At 40.7% G+C, this 23,011-nt stretch overlaps 1 protein-coding gene across 2 annotated transcripts in view; it reads right to left on the minus strand.

The window, feature by feature from the left end:
- Positions 1-23,011, minus strand: part of RC3H1 (ring finger and CCCH-type domains 1) — a 105,347-nt gene that overhangs the window by 35,940 nt on the left and 46,396 nt on the right. For both annotated transcript variants that reach the window (XM_077825436.1, XM_077825435.1), the window contains exons 2-5: positions 19,104-19,466; positions 5,435-5,555; positions 3,713-3,952; positions 1,470-1,645 (exon numbers count right to left, since the gene is read on the minus strand). In XM_077825436.1, the coding sequence (XP_077681562.1) occupies positions 1,470-1,645; positions 3,713-3,952; positions 5,435-5,555; positions 19,104-19,334 (768 nt within the window). In that variant the 5' untranslated portion in view covers positions 19,335-19,466. The remainder of the gene's footprint in view (positions 1-1,469; positions 1,646-3,712; positions 3,953-5,434; positions 5,556-19,103; positions 19,467-23,011) is intronic.

The raw sequence follows: 23,011 nt of genomic DNA on the forward strand, positions 1-23,011 counted from the left end.
CATACAACTCATTCAACATATCCTAGGGTATTCTACCAGCAAGTCTCTCCTAAGCAGACAGAAAATAAGCTAATTTGTTTGGTGGTTTTGATACTGTTCATCCACTATGACCTACTCTGAGCCCAAACTTGCATTTCACTTGCAACTTAAAACCAAATTACAGCCAAAGTCCCCCTCCGTGAACTCTCTGAACATTCGGGACTTCACAAATGAGACCCATTCTGAAAATACAAGTGTCATACATTTAATCATAGAATCATAGAAGTGTGGAACTGAAATGGACCTCAGTAGGTTCTCTTGTCCAGTCCCCTGCACTCAAGGCAGGACTATACCTTAACTAGATAATTCCTAATAAGATTTTGTCTAACCTGTTCTTAAAAATCTCCAATGACAGATTTCCCAACCTACCTAGGCAATTTGCTCCCATGGTTAACCATTCTGACAGTTAGGAAGTTTTTCCCTAAATCCAATCGAAACCACCTTTGCTGCAATTTAAGCCAACTGCTTTTTGTCTTATCCTCAGAAGTTAAAGGAGAACAATTTTTCATCCTCCTCTTGTAACAACCTTCTATGTACTTGAAAACTTACGTCCCACCTCACTCTTCTCTTCTCCAGACTGAAAAAAATGGGTTTTTTGTTTTTTTTTTTGATCTCCCCTCATAGGTCATGTTTTCTAGATCTTTTATTGTTTTTGCTGCTCTCCTCTGGATCTTCTCCAATTTGTCCACATCCTTCCTAAAATGTGGCACCCAGAACTGAACACAATACTCCAACTGAGGCCTTATCAGTGCAGAGTAGAAGGGAAGAATTACTTCCTGTGTCTTGCTTACAACACTCCAGCTAACACATCCCAGAACGATGTTTGATTTTTTTTTTTGCTGTGTGAGTGCCCGCAATATTGTTGACTCATATTTAGCTTGTGATCCACTATAACCCCTAGATCTCTTTCTACTGTACTCCTTCCCAGGCAGTCATTTCCCATTTCGTATGTGGGAAATTGACTGTTCCTGCCTCAGTGGAGTACTCTGCATTTGTCCTCATTGAATTTCATCCTTTTTACTTCAGACCATTTCTCCAGTTTCTCCGGATCATTTTGAATTTTAATGCAAAGCATTTGCAACCCCTCCCAGCTTGGTATTATCTGCACACTTTATTAGTGTACTCATTCTGCCATTATCTACAACATTTATGAATATAATGAACAGAACCGGATCCAGAAATGATCCCTGTGGGACCCCGCTCTATATGCCCGCCCAGCTTGATTGAACAACTGATAATGAATAACCACTGATAACTAATTTATAGCATAACTATAAATTCAAAAGATGCAAGCAAATAAAAGCCTTCTTTATTTGCAGGACAGATTGGCGTGTGGTTCCAAATTTGATGAAGTCTTTTAGCATTTTCTGGGATATAACAAGTAAATCTTCCTTGCATTGTGGAACCTCCACGCAGGGTTTACTTCATACCTTGAAGCAGGAGGCTCTGTAAAGAAGCTGGACAACATGCCCAATGCTGGTTTTAGAAGCTTGAGGAAATCGTGGCTCCAATCTCTGCACTACAAAGAGAACCAAGACCTTTCGTGACAAAGCAGATCCATCTTCCAGAGCCAGCAGAACCAGCTTCAGTGCTTCCTCTTGCATTGCTGGAAAATACAAAGCAACAAAAGAAAAAAAAAATGAAACAAACCAAGAATGATCTTGCATTAATAACATGCTTTCCCTACAAATGGGTGCAGTAGGTAACCGAAAGGGGCAGGCAAAGTCACTCCAAAGCTCCCAGAAAGCAGTAGGGCATGTGGAAGACACTTTCAACACCCTTGCATTAATAATGGAAGGAGGGTGCAGGGATAGGAAACAGCAAACCAGCCGCCTAAGCACCAAACTTCTCAACTACCTCCCATCCCGCTGCAGTCAGAGCCCCCCAGCTTGTTGGTTCCATGTTATGGAGCAGCAGATGGAGTGTGTCCAGCCCTCTCTTTTTATGAGCTTAGGAGGAAAAAGGAATCCCCCATTTTCAGGGGAGGGCTAGGCACACAAGTCAGGGGCAGAGCAAAAAGAAAAAAAATTCATATCCACTCATCCCTAATATTGTGCTCTCCTCACTAGGGCTATGTTCTTCCAAAACGAGAACAAATGGAAGAGGCAAACCAGGGTGGACAAAAAATAGATTTTTAAACTTAAATAAATGTTTCCTTTTAAAAATAAACTTATTTAAAATAAATTTTTAATTATGAGAGCCTATATTTAGGCCTAAACTTATTCTAATCTATTACAATTATTTAAACTAAATTAAAATAATTCAACCACTACATGCTTGCTGCCAAAGTTTTAAAGAACGTCAAATCACTGAACTCACAGAAGTTTGTTGAAGTGCTAGACCAGCTTTTGACAGCAAGAGCCTTGTCTGCATGTACAGAGTATTTTAATTCAGTTTATTTCAACTAGTTCAGTTCATTGACTAATTCATTCAAAGTTGAGAAATAAACTGGGAGATGTAAAAGCAGGAAAGCTTTTTTTCCTTTTCCAATATACAAATAAAAACGAGGTACAAGAGGATGAAATCTACCAGTCCTAAAATCTTGAAGGATGTGATCACTAGAAAGAATCAGTTCAAGTCACTAGCTACAGATATTTCCTTTGTTTAATAAATCAGTTATAAATGCAAAACATGTTTTGATAATCCTTTTCTCTGATGTATACAAACACATTAAGGTAGTTATATTTAACTAAAATAAATTTTTTTTAATTATGCACTTAATTTTAATTTCCATCCAAATGCAGGTGTACACAAACAACAAGTAAAAATTAAATTATTTAGTAAATTAAAAAAATGCACCATTCACCATTTTCTAACATAGCAAAACATAAATATTAAGAATATGTACCTTAAACTACAATTAAGGATAAGGTTATGCCACAGAGGTCATGGATTCCATGACTTCCAGAGACCTGTGTGACATTTTCCACCTGAGTTCTTGGGGGGCAGGAGACCGCCAGGAGCAGCAATGTGCTGCCCCCACTCCCTGCCCCCGTCAGCTTCAGTCATTCCCTGTCAGCCCCCTCCCAAGGCCCATTATTTTTCATAAAAGTCAGACAGGTCATGGGCTTCTGTGAATTTTTGTTTATTGCCCACAGCCTATCCCTGACTTTTACTAAAAATAACCATGACAAAACCTTAACCTTAGTTATAATTGCTTTTATAGCCATGTATAGGTATTGTGTACTCTCCTGGCGAGTGAAAAGTACCACTAAATTCAGTGTAGAAGCTTTATTTAGTTGCAAATCAATATGTTTTAATGATTATCAACCTGTCTTTTCTCTTTCCTAAAGTACAAATGCAAATTAATCATTTAAATGAAGGTTTCCTGCTCGCTGATTTAACCCATGATTAAAGTTAGTAATTTTAAAAATCACGGATTTAAACCTCTCCACCTTGAGGCAAACTACTCAGTCTTCTCTGTTCATGTCAACAACTAAAGACATCAGATTTTTTTGAGCTTTGCAAAAACAACGACAGAATAAACCCTAAAAATATTTGAAAGACAATACAAATAGTTCAAAGTTACCATTAAGTCAGAAGACCTACTGCAAAATATCTGAAGAGAAACCCCCACCGAATAACACTGCCAAGGCAGTTTCCAGCCATCTTTTTTTCTCCAATCCCTGAATCCTGATACTGCAGAAGAACTAGTGATCTCATGGATACATACCTGGCCCAAGGAACTGACAGCCCCTGGCCCTCACTGCAGCCCAGAGGTTAGAAGAGAGTTGCTGGGGATTTTGATGTTGAAGAATGAGCTCTGTGACTGTTCTTTCACCAAGTGACCGTGCTGCACGCATGGCCCTGATCCGCCCTTCTTCCTCTACTAGCTGGCAGTGAACTAGCGTCACAAGCTTTCTCTGCATGGGGCGACTTAGCACACTCTGAGTGGTACTGTTCAGACCCACACCTTCAGAAAAAAAGCATACAAAAGACAATGAGCCAAATTTCTCCTTCTACAGGATTATCTAAAAGCATTACAGGTATCACATTCTTCTAGCCAAGCCAACTTTCAACTTCTGTGTTTTGCAATTTAAACATCCTCTAACAAGCTCCTGCTGCACTTCATTTTAGTACATTGAACACTACATCCAAACCTGTCAAAAATGCACTGTGAACTTTGAAAGGTTCATTTCAGGCAGTGCTTGAAGGGAAAAAACAAACAAACTGCTCACTAGACAGCTTTAGTGCTTCAGCTGCTCATAGCTTTGCCAGGAGACTCAGAATGGGGTGAAGATAAATTTGTCAAAAACCTTTTAACCATAGGCAGATATGAAAGATGAAGCCCTTGAGCAGGTCTAGAGAGAATAGCCTAGTAGAAATCTTTAGTAAAAGGCAAAAAGTTTGTTTGCTTTAAAGAAAAACCCAAGTATTACTAGTACCGATTATACCCCAGACTCACTGATGGGGCCTCATCTCGGTCTCTCTCATCCTTTCTAGCTATCTCTGGCTAGCAGGTGTCTCACGTATAGACATTTACAATCACCTAGACCAGCACACAGATATTTAAATAAAAGAGTTCTATTGTTATTACAATTGTTCAAACAGGATTACTCAGACAGATCCAGTACCTATATAAGGACATGTGCAATCAGCGTTGGCTAGCCCCAGCCCTCCAGTCTAAGAGTCAAGCCACCCCGTTATAGCATGACATTGAAGTTGTTCGACTTCCTGTTCCCATCTGCTAGCTGAACAATACAAGTCCAACTTTCCTGGATTGACCCATGGGACATCAAACAAAATTTTACTTTACCTGTTTCAGATTATATCTTCACTACAAAATGGAGTTTTTACGGTGAGATAGGTAAGACAAGAAACAGGTGACTTACCTCAATGTAGCTAGTGGAGGTCAAGAGTATAGGGATGGCCTTGACTAGCTACAACAACGTAAAACCTATCAGAGACTTGTATCACTATGATTTTAGAGTAAGATATATCTCCCCTTCCCCCCCACAAAGCAGAGGTCACCAAACAGCACCCACCGGGGCAGTTGTGTGCTCCCACAAGACACCACTCTGCCGAAATGCCACCACTGAAGAACCACCTGCCGAAATGCTGCCGAGAAGCGTTGCCGTTTCTCGGCAGCATTTTGGCAGCAACACTTCTTGCTGCTGCCGGCTTTTCAGCGGCATTTTGGTGGCGGGGTGTCTGGCGCCCGCCACAGTCTTCTGGGAATAGGAATATGCTATTCCCACAGAAAGGTTGGGGACCACGGTATTAAAGAAATAGCTTTAGTGCTTAGAAAACCCATTTCTTTAATAGGACTTGACCTTTTTTCAAGCGGGTTTAACTAGAATTATTTTGATGGTGTAAGGTCTTTTTAAAAAAAGTGATGAACTATTACCTGTTACCAGTTCTCCCTTCTAAGGAAGTAGGGCAGTGCAGGACTTACCTCTCGCACTGCTGAGTGGTTTGAGGTACAACGCTAGTTCTTCCACACATTTCTTGGCCTCCTCATAATGTTTGGTGTCTTCTACTCCACTGCACAAAGTAATTGGCTGCTGCTCAGGAACCTGAAAACAGATGAAGGTAAACTTACACACCACAGTATGCACAGACACACAAACACACCATACCAAGCTCTTTAATGTCAAATATTCTCTCACGCCCAACTACCCAACCTTTCCACAACATTAACTTGGGAACGTGCTCCAGCTTTAGAACCCTTGACATTTCACTTCATCCATGGTATTCTTAATACTTGAAAAGCTTTTTCAACCTGAAGCTTTTAAAAATTGTTTGATATTAAACATATTGTGTGATGATGCTAAAACGTCTAACAGTTTCTCTTTACATAGCTAGTTGTATTATATGGCAGCACAAAGGCACTTTAGTAAGCTTGTGGCACATATCAATGTACGCCTTAGAATCAAGTTTAAAAGAAATGCTGAAGCTTGCAATGATTTCAAGTTTACTTGGAATTTGTGGCAACACAACCATTTTGATTTAGTGGTTGAAGTGATAAAAGCAGAACACTTATAATTTACTGGAACACACTCCAGTATATCAGATATTAAAGCAACACACCAGTAGTTTCATATGTACTGGTGATCAGTCTTTGATGCTAAAGCAAGATATTTAGAAAGACACTCAAAGCTAGTAGGCCTAAAATTAGACTTACCAGCTGGTTTGGTTTGCAGGTATGTGCAGATCTACACTGAGGACTTGGCTGCTCTAAAATTTTCTATAGAAAGGCAAATAGTCAAACTGCTGCACTGCACATTAGACTTGTGTCTAAGATGAAGCACACAAACCGATGCATGTAATTGCTTTATTTCCTCCCTGAACTTGAATCACTTAAGGCAGTGACTCTCAACCCCAAGTTCCACCTCAATTAAAAACTACTTACTTACAAAATCAAATATAAAAATACAGGTTAACAGCACACTTATTGAAACTTGCTCACTTTCTCATTTTACCATATAATTATAAAATAAATCAATTGGAATATAAATATAAATATTGTACTTACATTTCGGTGTATAGTATATAGAGCAGTATAAACAGGTCATTGTCTGTATGAAATTTTAGTTTGTACTGACTTCTCTATTGATTTTTATGTAGCCTGTTGTAAAACTAGGCAAATATCTAGATGAGCTGATGTACCCCCTGGAAGACCTCTGTGTACCCCAAAGGGTTTGTGTACCCCTGGTTGAGAACCACTGACTTAGGGCTACTGTCATTTTTAGTTTAGGGAGACAATGATAACAGCACATGTATCAGGCTACACTTGCAAAAAGGGCAAGACTGTAAACCCATTAACAACTAGTGACTTTGTGCGCGGTGTACACACACACTATGGAGCATAAAGTTATTAGTCTAAGACTCTAATACCACAATAGGTTAGCTGTTTTTTGTTTGTTTGTTTTTTAAAGCATTAGGAGGAGGTATTCATTTGGAGGAGAGGAGAGTGTTCAGGAACAGTCCGCATGGATTCTCCAAGGGCAAGTCATGCCTGACTAACCTAATTACCTTCTATGATGAAATAACTGGCTCTGTGGATGAGGGGAAAAGCAGTGGATGTGTTATTCCTTGACTTTAGCAAAGCTTTTGATACGGTCTCCCACAGTATTCTTGCCAGCAAGTTAAAGAAGTATGGCCTGGATGAATGGACTAGAAGGTGGACAGAAAGCTGGCTAGATCATTGGGCTCAAGTGGTAGTGATCAATGGCTCCATGTCTAGCTGGCAGCCGGTATAAAGCAGAGTGCCCCAACGGTCAGTTTTGTTCACTATCTTCATTAATGATCTGGAGGATGGCGTGGATTGCACCCTCAGCAAGTTTGCAGAGGACACTAAACTGGGAGGAGAGGTAGACACGCTGGAGGGTAGGGATAGGACACAGAAGGACCTAGACAAATTAGAGGATCGGGCCAAAAGAAATCTGATGCAGTTCAACGAAGATAAGTGCACAGTCCTGCACTTAGGACGAAAGAATCCCTTGCACCGCTACAGACTAGGGACTGAGCGGCTAGGCAGCAGTTCTGCAGAAAAGGACTTAGGGGTTACAGTGGATGAGAAGCTAGATATGAATCAACAGTGTGCCCTTGTTGCCAAGAAGGCTAATGACATTTTGGGCTGTATAAATGGGAGCATTGCCAGCAGATGGAGGGACGTGATCATTCCCCTCTATTCGGCATCATCTGGAGTGCTGTGTCCAGTTTTGGGCCCCACACTAAAAGGATGTGGAAAAATTGGAAAGAGTCCAGCGGACGGCAACAAAAATGATTAGGGGGCTGGAACACATGACTAATGAGGAGAGGCTGAGGGAACTGGGATTATTTAGTCTGCAAAAGAGAAGAAGGAGGCGGGATTTGATAGCTGCTTTCAACTACCTGAAAGGGGGTTCCAAAGAGGATGGATCTAGACTGTTCTCAGTGATACCAGATGACAGAACAAGGAGTAATGGTCTCAATTTACAGAGGGGATGGTTTAGGTTGTATATTAGGAAAAACTTCTTCACTAGGAGGGTGGTAAAGCAGTGGAATGGGTTACCTAGGAAGGTGGTGGAATCTCCATCCTTTTAGGTTTTTAAGATCAGGCTTGACAAAGCCCTGGCTGGGATGATTTAGTTGAGGATTGGTCCTGCTTTGAGCAAGGGGTTGGACTAGATGACCTCCTGAGATCCCTTCCAACCCTGATATTCTATGATTTCTTTTTTCAGCTAATTCATCAGAAATCAAAACCATCCAAGGGACACTGAAATTTTTGCCTGGCTTTGATATGGTTTCTTTATTGGGGAGGAGCTTTACCTGAATGAGATTTTAGTGTACAATCATACTGATGTCCACAAATATTTCCGACAACATGACGTGTGTGCTTTCAACTTAAATTTTGCATTTGCATTCAAAAAAGTATTTAGCGACACAACATTTACAATGCATTAATTTTTTTTTGTTGGTTAAAATAAAAAAAAAATTAAGCTGTTTTATGCAATTTACAAGCTCCACCAACTGGAAGAGCTGAACTTCGATTATCCGAACCTAGTTTACACAGAAGAGCGTCATCTCCTCCATAAAAGGTTAAGATTCATATTTCCCCATCACTACAATGCGCGTGCGCACACATTTTACAAGACAAGTTAAATCTTAAAAACAAGTTCAATCCTGGCAGGAGATCAAGGGCGGCCTCCAGGCTTCCTCAGAGTATTACTACTATACTGGAACTGCAATCTACTTCCTCCCTCCCAGCAAGAATCTTAGTCATAACTTTCTCATACAATTTCCTTCATATCTGAGTGAAAGAGGGCTTTAGGATTAAATGTTTTACCACTTCAGTCACTGGTCACTACCATAAAATGCTACAGTAAGAGCTACCCCAGATGGCTTTTCTCCCAAATCTCTAGACACTAGTTTAACCAACACAGTTAATATTAACCATCATTCTAATACTACGTTTCCCTTACAAAGCCTCTATCATTGTAAAAATCTGCTTCTGTCTGGGAAAATACCCAGACAGAACATGTCTTGGTCTAACCATGTGCATCTATCTATGTTTGTGCTGAGGCGAGCACTGTACAGAATCCCTGCTGTAAGATTACTGTGTGCATGTTTCCATTTAACTCTGCTTCACTCAATCTAGGACTATGGGACAACATAAAATACAACAACATTATTACATTTAGCAGAAAGATGGCTTGGAATAGGTGTGAGACAGGAACACAGCAGTCAGCAATGGATTTATATTGCGAATCAGGGTAGATTTAGCATGCATTCACAGCGTTGGTTAGGAATGCTATACACAGCAGAACTGGTCTAGTGAGAGACCAAGACTGCCTAGGCAACCAACAAGAAAGTTTTCCCCAGACACAAATAGTACAAAAACAAACAACAACAAAAAACCAACATAAAAAAAGCTACTTAAAGGCAAGTAAAACTACACAATGAACAATTCTACATCCAAGATATTTTAAGATGTTCAATCTCGGTTTCTCCCCTTCCCACTGGAAAGCTCAGCTTGAAATGTAGAGTTTCTTTTAATTTAACTTTTTGCAAAGTAACTGCTAAATGTCTGTGAGATGACCTGGCAGTTTGATAGACAGTGTAATGCCCCATACTGAGGGAAACTTGGGTTAGAGCAAGTCTACACTTACAACACTACAGCAGCAGAGCTGTAATGCTTCAGCGTAGACATTCACTACAGCAACGGGAGGGTTTCTCCCAACGCTGTAGTTAAACTACCTCACTAAGAGGTAGTAACTAGATCAACGGAAGAATTCTTCTATCCACCTAGTACTGTCTAAGGGCACGTCTTCACTGGCAATGTTAAAACACTGCCACAGCAGCACTTTAATACGGCTTGTGTAGTCCCGGCATAGCGCTGGGGGATAGGTCTCCCAGCGCTCTTAAAAAAAAACCAACCTACTTCCACGAGGGGAATAGCTACCAGAGCCGGAAGCGCAGCTCCCAGCACTGGTGCACTGTTTACACTGGCACTTTACAGCACTGAAACTTGCAGCGCTCAGGAGTGTGTTTTTTCACACCCCTGAGCGAGGAAGTTGCAGCACTGTAAAGTGCCAGTGTAGACAAGCCTTACACTGTGGGTTAGGTTGGCATAGCTATCTCTTTCAAGGGATATGGATTTTTCACACTCCTGAGAGATAAAGCTATGCCAATGTAAGTTTTTAGTGTGGACCAGCTAAGTATCTCAAATTAGCCATGCACTATGCCTACTCAGGCCTAAAGTATTACAGACATTTATCTTGTGGCATCAGGCCTATCTTCTCTTCAGGAAAAGAGAAGGTACATATGTAATTGTTTCACTTGAAAAGAGAAAAATAAAGCATGACATTTGCCAGCAGATTTTACAAATAATTTAGCCTTTCACTGGCAATATGATGTTAAATTCCAGGTTTGTTTGTTTTTTAATTATTGTACTTTAAAAGGGTAAAGAACAGCCTTTAGAGAGAAAGGATGGTCTTGTGGTTCACTAGCACATGACAGATTTGGGTTTTATTCTTGGCTCTGCCAGAGACTTGCTGTGTGACCTTGAATAAGGCACTTACATTCAGAGTGCCTTGAGTTCTCTATCTGCAAAATTAGCAATTCACCACTTTATTCACAAAATGACTGACACCTTATATTAGTTAGTGCTTGCAAAGCACTTAGAGATCCTCAAAATAGATAGTAATGAAGCATTACTTTATTGTCATCTTCATCACCTCTTTACCCCATCCCCTCCCCAAACCCACCAGGGCTCACAGTGCAAACTAATCTTGTGTAATACTCTAGTCCTACAAGAGAGCCAGTTAGTGTAAGGAAAGGCAGGCAAAATATCAAGGATATTTTGGTGCTTTAAATGTGCCTTTATTTTCCATGCATCTTCCCCTACAATGAATAATACAGAGAATGACACTGGAATGTAGTCCATAAGCATAAGCAACTGCAGTTATGGGCAGAAGCTGGTTATGATAAAATATATGGGGTCAGGGCTGAAAAAGAATGCTAAGGATACATTTCATAGCAGGCTGAGAGCAACTACAAGATTCTGAATTGATAATTTAAAAAATTTGTTTTGGGGGAGGGGTATCAGCCTCATCCTTTATAGCAGTGGTCCCCAAACTTTTCAGGGTCACGCCCTGACTTACCACATCCAGCTTCCCCCTGTCCCCCCATCACCAGGAGCTGGGGTTCCAGTTCCTGGGGTGGGATTTGGACATAGGCACAGGTACTACGGGTGTGGGGGGTGCTGCAGCCCCCCTGGCTGCTGGCCCCAGCCTCAACTCCGCTTACCCCCATCCAGGTCTCCCCCTCCCAGAGACAGGTCGGGTAGCTGGGCGGCACGCCCTCCCCATCTTCTGTGGGGGATGGCTCAGGCCGCACTGCACCCCCCAAAATGTTTCTCTGTATCCCCTTGGGGGGGATGCCCCACAGTTTGGGGATGTCTACTTGACAGTAACAGTCATATTAAAATAAGAGTTTAATTGCACAGAATAAAGATATACTAAGCAAAGGCATAGCCCGTTTTGTCCAATTCCAACTGTTAGCCTCCCTTTCTCTCCTCCTAACTCCTCCACCCTTTCAAACAGATGCACATTTTGTTTCATGTCAAGCAACACTGCTCAAAGCTTTAAGTTCCTGAAATGAGCTAGGCGGTTTTCCTCAGCACAGAATTCCCTCTTAAAGGAGCTCAACTTAATGATTAATTTCAATGCAACACCTCCAAATATGATGGTATGAGCTCTCTAGTTGCACATCTTCCCCTCTTTAAACATTTCTATACTTCAATTTTGCACATGTTCTTTTAAACACAAAACACTGAAAGAACTGCATGCAGTAAAGCTCTTATAATGCTTCATTCTGAACACAGAGGGTAGAACTCTATCCATTTATTATCTTCCACAGGGCTAGTGAAAACGAAGTGTCACATTCACATACAGCAGTTCATTTATCTGACATGGCCTGCTGTACCACCAATTTAACTGATGACAGACACTTTAAAAAAAAAAATCCACCTCTGGAGAAAAAGGGCATTAATCCCCACCTGCTATGTTGTCACATACATTTCTGCTACATCTAGTGCATGGAACTATACTTAGCTCATCAGGAACTGGACTTAAGAAACTAAAGCTTGACATGTTTCAGAGTAACAGCCGTGTTAGTCTGTATTCGCAAAAAGAAAAGGAGTACTTGTGGCACCTTAGAGACTAACCAATTTATTTGAGCATGAGCTTTCGTGAGCTATAGCTCACTGACATGTGGATTCTAGTTTACTTTGGCCATTTGATGTCACCTGTTTGGAATGTGTACATTGCAGTTTCATGTGTCACAGAAAAAGCCAGGAGGGCAGAGAGACTGGATGTCGAAGCAGTGACTATACAACCTCAAAAGACCTTTTTGGTAGATATTTAAAATGGCTAATCAGAGTAAGCACTGAAGGGATATTTAAGGTGGTCAAAGTGGTTTATTTAAGAATTTCTTCTCTATTTTAAGTTTTTAAAACTAAAATCTATACTCTACCACCACAAAAGCATAATAACTGTAACAAAAAAAAAAAAAAAGAGTGTTCTTTTAATGCCTGTGCTATATCTGTAGCAGTTAGCACATTATTCCCAGTAACACATACCATTCTGCTTACTTCACCAATGATGCTGGTACATAAACAGGCCAATGTGACCCATTTCTTTTAAGGTTTCAGAGTGGTAGCCATGTTAGTCTGTATGGTTAGATAAAATGTACAGTATTCTTCCCATCTGACAATGGCTATCTTCCTTCTCTTCCTCTGCCCCCCATGCCTGACATCCTATCCTATGACACCTCTAAGGAATTGTTTATCTACAGCCCTGCGTGGATACAAAATTTGTATCCACATCCGATCTGCAAACATGGTCCGCGGATATAAAGCGTTCAGAGTGGTAGCCGCGTTAGTCTGAATCAGCAAAAAGAATGAGGAGTACTTGTGGCACCTTAGAGAAGAACAAATTTATTTGAGCACCAGCTTTTGTGGGCTAAAACCCACTTCACTGGATGCATGCAGTGGAAAATACAATAGAAAGATTTTATATATATACACACACACACACACACACACACACACACACACACACAGAGAACATGAAAAAATGGGTGTTGCCAGACACACTATAATGAGAGTGATCAATTAAGGTGAGCTATTATCAGCAGGAGAAAAAAATCTTTTGCAGTGATAATCAGGATGGCCCATTTCCAACAGTTGAGAAGAGAGAGAGAGAGAGAGAGTAACAGTAGAGGGGCAAAATAAGCATGGGGAAATAGTTTTACTTTGTGTAACGACACATCCACTCCCAGTCTCTATTCAAGCCTAAGTTAATTGTATCCAGTTTGCAAATCAATTCCAATTCAGTAGTCTCTCGTTGGAGTCTGTTTCTGAAGTTTTGTTGTTGTAATATTGTGACTTTTAGGTCTGTAATCGAGTGACCAAAGAAGATTGAAGTGTTCTCCGACTGGTTTTTGAATGTTATAATTCTTGACGTCTGATTTGTGTCCATTTATTCTTTTACGTAGAGACTGCCTGGTTTGGCCAACGTACATGGCAGAGGGGCATTGCTGGAACATGATGGCATATATCACATTGGTAGATGTGCAGGTGAACGAGCCTCTGATAGTGTGGCTGATGTGATTAGGCCCTATGATGGTGTCCCCTGAATAGATATGTGGACACAATTGGCAACGGGCTTTGTTGCAAGGATAGGTTCCTGGGTTAGTGGTTCTCTTGTGTGGTGTGTGGTTGCTGGTGAGTATTTGCTTCAGGATGGGAGGCTGTCTGTAGGCAAGGACAATCCAAAAGGTTTTTTTCTCCTGCTGCTAATAGCTCACCTTAATTGATCACTCTCGTTATAGTGTGTATGGCAACACGTGTGTGTGTGTGTGTGCGCGCATCTTCCTATTGTATTTTCCACTGCATGAATCCGATGAAGTGAGCTGTAGCTCACGAAAGCTTATGCTCAAATAAATTCCTTAGTCTCTAAGTTGCCACAAGTACTCCTCGTTCCATTTGTTTTAAGTGAATTCTGTCATTACTTCTACTCCCCGTAGAATAGTTTTGCTTCTTAAAATTATTATTATTCTTTTTAAGAAAACATGCAGGAATGAACCCAAGAAAAACAAAGCTATAAATTAGTAATCCCTTACAAAAGTACTGAACTGAAAGAAGGGGCTCCTTTTCCCCAGACGGAAGTTTTAAGTGTTTCCTGCATCATTTCCTTCTACAATTAAACTTCAGCTTTCTGGATTTCATTCTTCTCTTTTTAAGACATTAGAGCCATTAGATGTACAAGTACTGAAACTCAGAAGATTTACAAAAGGTGGAGGGAGGGTCAAGCAAAGAGTGTACCCGTCTAGTAAAAAGAAAAGGAGGACTTGTGGCACCTTAGAGACTAACCAATTTATTTGAGCATAAGCTTTCGTGAGCTACAGCTCACTTCATCGGATGCATTCAGTGGAAAATACAGTGGGGAGATTTGTATACACACAGACCATGCAAAAATGGATGTTTACCATACACATCGTAAGGAGAGTGATCACTTAAGATGAGCTATTACCAGCAGGAGAGTGGGGTGGGGGGAGAGAAAACCTTTTGAAGTGATAATCAAGGTGGGCCATTTCCAGCACATATCTATTCAGGGGACACTATCACAGGGCCTAATCACATCAGCCACAATATCAGAGGCTCGTTCACCTGCACATCTACCAATGTGGTATATGCCATCATGTGCCAGCAATGCCCCTCTGCCATGTACATTGGTCAAACTGGACAGTCTCTAACTAAAAGAATAAATGGACACATCAGATGTCAGGAATTATAACATTCATAAACCAGTCGGAGAACACTTCAATCTCTCTAGTCACTCGATTTCTGACCTAAAAGTGACTATTCTTCAACAAAAAAACTTCGAAAACAGACTCCAACGAGAGACTGCTGAATTGGAATTAATTTGCAAATTGCATACAATTAACTTAGGCTTGAATAGAGACTGGGAGTGGTTTAGTCATTATACAAAGTAAAACTATTTCCCCTTGTTTATTCCTCTCCCCCCCCTCCACTGTTCCTCAGAGGTTCTTGTTAACCTGGAAATGGCCCACCTTGATTATCACTTCAAAAGGTTTTCTCTCCCCCCACCCGCTCTCCTGCTGGTAATAGCTCATCTTAAGTGATCACTTCCCTTACAATGTGTATGGTAAACATCCATTTTTGCTTGGTCTGTATGTATATAATTCACCTCACTGTATTTTCCACTTTATGCATCCGATGAAGTGAGCTGTAGCTCACGAAAGCTTATGCTCAAATAAATTGGTTAGTCTCTAAGGTGCCACAAGTCCTCCTTTTCTTTTTGCGAATACAGACTAACATGGCTGCTACTCTGATACCCCTCTAGTGTTAACTGGGAAGTGGAAGCCAGAACAGAGCAGTATTAGACTATGAAGGCTGGCAAGAATACTCCTGAGTGACGTATACGTCGTAATCATGTTTTGTTGATCCCAGCTCAGTTTTGTGGAGATGTGCCAAAGAGAACACACCCTTTCAGTATGAAAGAGCTCCAAGTGGTTGTACCCTCTCTCAAAGGCCTTTTTGCTAAATAGTCAATGTGCCCTGTGTTTGAAAAAGACTAGGACAAAGTGGTAACCTTCTTTATGTTCAGGACAAAGGTTAAGAACAGTTATTGTATTACAGCAATGGTTAGAAGCCCCACCAAATATCACAACCTCATAGTGCCAGGCACTGTAAATATGCATGGAGACAGACAGTCCTTGCCCTGAAGAGCTCACAATCTAAAAAGAGATGGAGAGAAAGAAAACATCCTCTTTTACAAGTATGGAACAGGGCTCAGAGAAATTAAGCCAACTGCTCAAAGTCAAAGTCTGACAGAGCCAGAAATTTAACCCCAATTTCCTGAAACCCAAGCCAGTGCCTTAATCATAAAACCATCTTTCCTTTCTAAACACCTCATCCAACTGAAACTATACAGCAATAAACAATTAGAATGTAGCTAGAATTCCTTTAACATCCTTAAATCTAGCAAAGATCGCCATGGAATCTTTAATAACTATCTGGTCAGGACACTGCTATTTTCCATCTCATCAAAAAGGATTTTATTTTTGGGAAGGTTTTAAAATAAAATAAAATAAAGCACAAGCAAAAGTCATTGTAAAGTTTCCTCTTAAAACAAACAAACATACCACTACCTATCCCTTTACTTTCTGATCAATTCACCTGAAAGCCTCCCAACACACTCTGCAATGCCCAGTAACAGCAGTCATGTTAAAAATCTACCTTGGAAGGTCTACCTCATCATCAAATGTTAATTTTCTAGACCAATGGAAAGATGAAAACTTGAAAGTAGCATTTACTATATTTTCCACTCTTGTACCCATGGCCTTGATTTGCACAACAGCATTCCTGGCAAGGATCACCATTGTAAATCCAGGTATTTGGTCACAACTGATACATCCTTTTCAGGAAATGCCCAGGCCTGGAAAATTCACAATAATTAAATTAATGTTTCTATTAGGCCTTTCAATTAACAGCAGTTAACTCATGTGATTAACTCAAAAAAATTGATCGTGCTTAATCGCAGTTTTAACAGCACTGTTAAACAACAGAATATCAATTGAAATTTATTAAATATTTTTGATGTTCTACATTTTCATATATATTGTATTCTGTGTTATTGAAATCAAAGTGTATATTATTTTTGACTACAAATATTTTCATTATAAAATGATAAAAGAAATAGCATTTTTCAATTTACCTCATACAAGTACTGTAGTGTAATCTCTTTATAATGAAAGTGCAACTTACAAATGTAGATTTTTTGTTTGTTACATAACTGCACTAAAAAAAAAAAAAATGTAAAACTTTGGAGCCTGCAAGTCCACTCAGTCCTACTTCTTGTTCAGCCAACCGTTAAGTCAAACAAGTTTGTTTACATTTACAGGAGAATTCTGCCCTCTTCTTATTTACAAGATCACCTGAAAGTGAGAAGAGGCATTTGATTGGCACTTTTGTAGCTGGCATTGCAAGGTATTTGCGTGCCAGATATGCTAAAAATTCATGTGCCCCTTCATGCTTCGGCCACCATTCTAGGGGATATGCTTCCATGCTGATGATGCTTGTGAAAAAATAATGCGTTAATTAAATTTTTGACTGAACTCCTTGGGGGAAAATTTTATGTCCCCTGCTCTGTTTTATCCGCATTCTGCAATATATTTCATGTTTTAGCAGTCTCTGATGATGACCCATCACACATTGTACGTTTTAAGAACACTTTCACTGCAGATCTGACAGAAGGCAAAGAAGGTACCAATGTGAGATTTCTAAAGATAGCTACAGCACTCAACCCAAGGTTTAGGAATCTGAAGTGCCTTCCAAAAATTTGAGAGGGACAAAGTCTGGAGAATGCTTTCAGAAGTGTTAAAAGAGCAACACTTCGATGTGGAAACTACAGAACCCGAACCACCAAAAAAGAAAATCAACCTTCTGATGGTAGCATTTGACTCAGATAATGAAAATGAACATGGGTCGGCCCACACTGCTTTGGATGGTTATCGAGCATGGACACATGTCCCCTGGAATGGTGGTTGAAACACGAAGGGACATATGAATCTTTAGCACATCTGGCAGGTAAATATCTTACAACACTGGCTACAGAGAGCCAGGAGAACCCCTGTTCTCACTTTCAGGTGACATTGCAAACCAGAAGCGGGCAGAATTATCTCCTGCAAACGTAAACAAACTTGTTTGTCTGAGCGATTGGCTGAACAAGAAGTAGGACTGAGTAGACTTGCAGGCTCCAAAGTTTTACAGTGTTTTATTTTTGAATGAAGTGGGGTTTTTTTGTTTTTAACATAATTCTACATTTGTAACTTTAATGATAAAGAGATTGCACTACAGTACTTTATTAGGTGAACTGAAAAATACTATTTCTTTTGTTCTTTTACAGTGCAAATACTTGTAATCAAAAATATAAAGTGAGCACTGTACACACTTTGTACTGTTTTGTCATTGAAATCAAAATATTTGAAAATGTAAAAAATCCAAAAATATTTAAATAAATGGTATTCTATTATTGTTTATCAACACGATTAATCGCAATTAATTTTTTTTAATCGCTTGACAGCCCTAGTTCCCATACAACTAAAAAGTATTAAAGGATTTCGATGTACTTTGCAAACATTAATGAAGCCTAACAACAGCTTTTCTGAAGGAGCAGCATACATGTTACACAAAGGGAAACAGAGCCAGCAACAGAGTAAGCAACTTGTCCAGCATCCCAGATTTCCTGACTCTGCCAATGGTTCAGAAAACTTGATTTTTAGTCTTCTCATGTAATTAACAGATACTAATAGGAAACCCATAAATGGGTACACCAGCTGAGAAACCAAAAAGAAAAATGCAGCAAAATCCCACAGACTCTAGTACATGGCAGGAGCCAGTGAAAAGGAGCAACCTGCTCCCTTCACCCTCCTTCTGTAGCTGCACCCCTTCCAACTTCTATGCAGCTGCAAAGCAGCTCATCAGTGTGCACACACACACATAAATCACTCTACTATCAACAACTGCAACTCCTCCCATCTTTCCTTAGCGGGAAAGGGCATGTCAGGAGCAATTTTCTTCTGCTTCCTAAACAGAAATAAGAAATGGGTGGATCGGAGAGGTGAAAAGGAAGAATCCCCTGCCCATCCTCAGCATTCTCTCCCTGCAACACCCACCCAGGCCCTTCCTTCCCCCCACCCTGGCTCACCACTCAGAAGCCAGACAGTTTTTGGATGACCCCAATCCTACGATCCTTTATGACCACAAAGTACCATGGGCTTGTGTTGGACACAGAAAGAAATCAGGAATGATTTAAACCCCAGGTAGAATAAGGTTAAGAACTACTGTAATAAGCAACACTGCCTCAGCACATTGCAGGCCCAAAACCTGCAATTGGTAAAGTCACACTGGGGTTTGTCTGCTCTACACCCATCTAGCCACCATTATTAGTCCCACAAGTTTCATTCACTTGTTCTTGCCTTAAAAAAAATAAAGTAAAGAAAAACTAAGTAACAGAAGAAAGAACAAAAAAAAGAAAGAAGTGTGTTGTTACCTGAGCACCCACTAGCTGCAACAAGGCTGAGTTCACAGGGAGGAGATCAATATCTGTATTGATAGTGGTCTGGTCGAAGGGGCATGCCTTACGGTGGAGCTTGTTGAGGCACATCTTGCAGACAGTGTGGCCACAGCCCAAGCTGATGGGCTTCCGGATCGTTTCGTCAAAAGTCTGTGTGCAAATTGGGCAGGAGAGAAAATCCGTCCATTGTGGAGCTTGTACAGGCATGGTTTCAGAAGTTAATTCACAAGACAAAATCTAAAGCACAGATTCCACTGGAATCAAAATCTTTGACAAAAATGTTTGTTTTTAAATATCTTCTGTAAGTACAGACAGCCAGCAGAGAGTGTGAAACATAACCTGGAAGAAAAGGGAAAAATGAAGTTAGCCCTCTGTATTGCAAGAGGCATTTTAAGTCCTTAATGTTATTAATCTAATTGTTGAACATGGACTGGCCTAATTGAATTGGGAGCGCAATTCAGTATTTAGAACAGGATACTTTGAGTCATGACCTCTGTTCTACTGACAGCTTTGCCCTTACCTTGGCCGAGTCACAAACCTCTCAGTTTTTACATAATTGTAAAAATTGGAACAATTATCTACCTTATGAATAAAGCTGGATAAATTGATATTTGCAAAGAAGGAGAAGAAGGTCATGAAAAACAAATTGAGCAAAATAATATAAATCAGGTTTTAATCAAATAAATGTCAACATAAGGTTTCCCACTGGATTTAAAAACACACCTTCAGTTAAACTGACACAAAGTTGTTCAGACAAGGCTTGATCCAAATCCCTTCAAAGTCAATGGAAATGTTCTCATTGAGTTCAACTGGCTTGGGATCAGGCAAAAAATGAAAGTGCAACAAATTTCAATGTAACATGCGCACCTGGAAAACAGGACTAGTAGCATCAAACTAATTCAACAGTCTAAGAAATGAGAACATAGCCTGCACTAATGACATGACCCAAATATCAGATATGCACAGATTGATATGAATCTTGTTTTCAAAAAGAATTTTCCTTTAAAAGGTGAACTACAAAGCAAAAGCAGAAAACCAAGTTAAAACCAAGTAGGTTTCCAAGCAGCATTCAGCCCAGAAATTAAAAAAATAACAATTTCCCCCTTCCTAACATCAAGTCATCTTGATGCTTCCTGATTCACTGAAGATAGCCTAGAACGTAGAGTTTAGTGACATTGCAAACTACTTCAATCTGTAGTATTTGTAAAGTTCGACTTCGTGTACATGAGATGTCACTTGAGATAGCCTCAGCGACTCAGGAAATCAAGAAGATTCCACAGAACAAAAAGAATTTTAAGAGGCAAGTCAAAATGCATGTCCATGTTGCATGCCCATCAATCCACTAGTCATCCATAGCCTTTTTAGCAGGGATCCCAGGACAGAAATCTACGCTTAACTCATTTTTATTTTTGCTGAAAGATCATCCTTAAACTCTGAAATACTTCCAATTCCAACAATGCATTTTGCTCTCAGTAAAAAGTACTGCAGACAAGAAAAGGGGAACAATGCTGCCTAATTTGGTCATCTAACACATATGCGATACCTTGCTGCATGCATTTGGAGAAAAAGCCTTGGTCTGGAAGATACTTCATCATCATCATTCTACAGCAGTTGTCCGCAACCTTTTTAAGGACAAGATCACTTTTTGAATGTAAGATCAACCCAGGATCTATCCTGCCCCTTCCTTGAGGCCCTGCCCCGCTGACTCCATTCCCCCTTCCCTCTGTCACTCGCTCTCCCCCACCCTCACTCACTTTTACTGGGCTGCGGGCAGGGGTAGGGGGTACAGGCTCTGGGCTGCAGCTGAGGGATTCGGAGTGTGCTCCAGGCTGAGGCTGGGGCAGCAGAGGGTGATGGGTGCGGGCTCTGTGAGGGAGTTTGGGTACAGAAGGGAACTCCAGGATGGGGCATAGGAGGGGGTGCAAGGTACAAGCTCCAGCCAGGAGGCACTTATCACAGGTGGCTCCCAGCTGGCGGTGCAGCGGGGCTCAGGCAGGCTGCGTGCCTGCCATGGCCCCACGCCGCTCCCGGAAGCAATTGGCACATCTCTGCGGCCTCTGAGGGGAGGGGCAAAGGAGAGGCAGCAAGTCTCCGTGCACTGCCCGCATCCACAAGCACCGCCCCCACAGCTCCCATTGGCCAGAAACCAGTCAATGGGAGCTGTGGGGACAGTGCTGGGGGTGGCCCACGGAACCGCCCCCTCTTCCCCCACAGGAGTGGCAGAGACATGCCAGCAGCCAGCCACTTCGAGGAGCTGCATGTGGCCACAGCAAGCAGGCATCCTGCCTGAGCCTGCTGCACTGCTGGACTTTTAGTGGCCCGGAGATCATGATCAACTGGCAGAGGCTCCAGGGTCGACCAGTCATTCGCAATCAATGGGCTGGTGACCACTGTTCTACGTATTGATGGAGACAGTGTGCTGCAAGTAAGGGAATCTTCATTGTGTGTCTGTGGCATTGGGAACTAAATCAATTAAAACCCTGAGAGGCAGTGAGAAGAGGATTCTTCAGGAAGTAAACTCTGGACCACAATGAGCGACAGTGACTGGTTCCAAGAGACACACATCCAACCCTTCTTCGTTGAAAGAACCATTGCCACAACACGGGGCCTTTCTATATTTTAAGAAATGTAGCAGAGATACTTCCTACTGCTCTTACAGATTTCACTGAATATTTCAAGAGAATTATAACCTGAGAAGTCTTTGGCATTCATGATCTGAATGCCAAAAGAGGAAATGAATGCTGATAAATGTAAGGAAGTACAAGATAAAACATCCCCTTGCTGTGAAAAAAAATTAAACAGAAGAAAAACAAAACAAAACTGCTATGAGAAACAAGGTAACAGACTAAACATGAATAAGAACAAATTATTAGAGTAATATCTTTATCATGGAAAAAGCACTGTAAATGAGGTATTACAAATATCTTCAGTCTGAAATTTATCTTCTACCAAAAGTTACCAAAAGCCAGTGTGGCTGCATGGATTTAGTTCCATTCTAAATAGGATTTTCAATAAGAACTTATTTCTATTACAACTCTAGTACTTTTGTGAAAGTATTTTCCCCCTTCCTCTCCCGCTTTATAATTACTCCTTGGAACCTTGAAAATCATTTCCTCACTGCACTGATTTTCCCTTCAATCAGGAAGGAGCATACTTGTTTGCCATAATATTTTTAAATAGAACGTTACTATGCATGCTGGGTAGTAGCCATTTGTCAAAAGTTAGTAGGTTGGACATTTTTACTTAAAAGTACAGTTTTCAATGGGACTAACGGCCTCCAAATTAGAACCTGTTTTAATCAGAGGTTTCAGAGTAACAGCCGCATTAGTCTGTATTCGCAAAAAGAAAAGGAGTACTTGTGGCACCTTAGAGACTGAACAATTTATTTGAGCATAAGCTTTTGTGAGCTATAGCTCACTTCATCGGATGCATTTAATCAGAGATACTCTCAAAACCATGCACAACTAATCAAAATATTTTGTCTGAAAAACCTGGTTAACTTTGTGTCCCAGAGTTTAGTGTAACTTGTTCACAACTATCCTACCTGATCAAAGAAAGTTGCCAGTTAAACCAAGGCCAAGACTAACAGTATCACATATGATAAAGACTGGTTCAGTCAATAGTATCATACCACTGCAAGCACTCAGACAAAAAAGAGGTTTAACAACTGTGTACATCCCAGAAGTGTCTCATTTTTCTCCACACTTGAAGCCTTAAAGTGTGGCCAAGGAGGAGTGAATAGGAATCAATACAACTCAGTCTGTTAATGAGGCTGTTATTGACCACCACAAGGCACTAGCTGGAGGCTTTTCCTATGCCCAACTCTTCAACTTTACCAACCTGTGGAGTGAGAATTTGGAAACTTGTTTTTAGAACAACCTCCA

The sequence above is a fragment of the Eretmochelys imbricata genome, chromosome 8 (assembly GCF_965152235.1).
Source record: "Eretmochelys imbricata isolate rEreImb1 chromosome 8, rEreImb1.hap1, whole genome shotgun sequence".
Classification (NCBI taxonomy): Eukaryota; Metazoa; Chordata; order Testudines; family Cheloniidae; genus Eretmochelys; species Eretmochelys imbricata.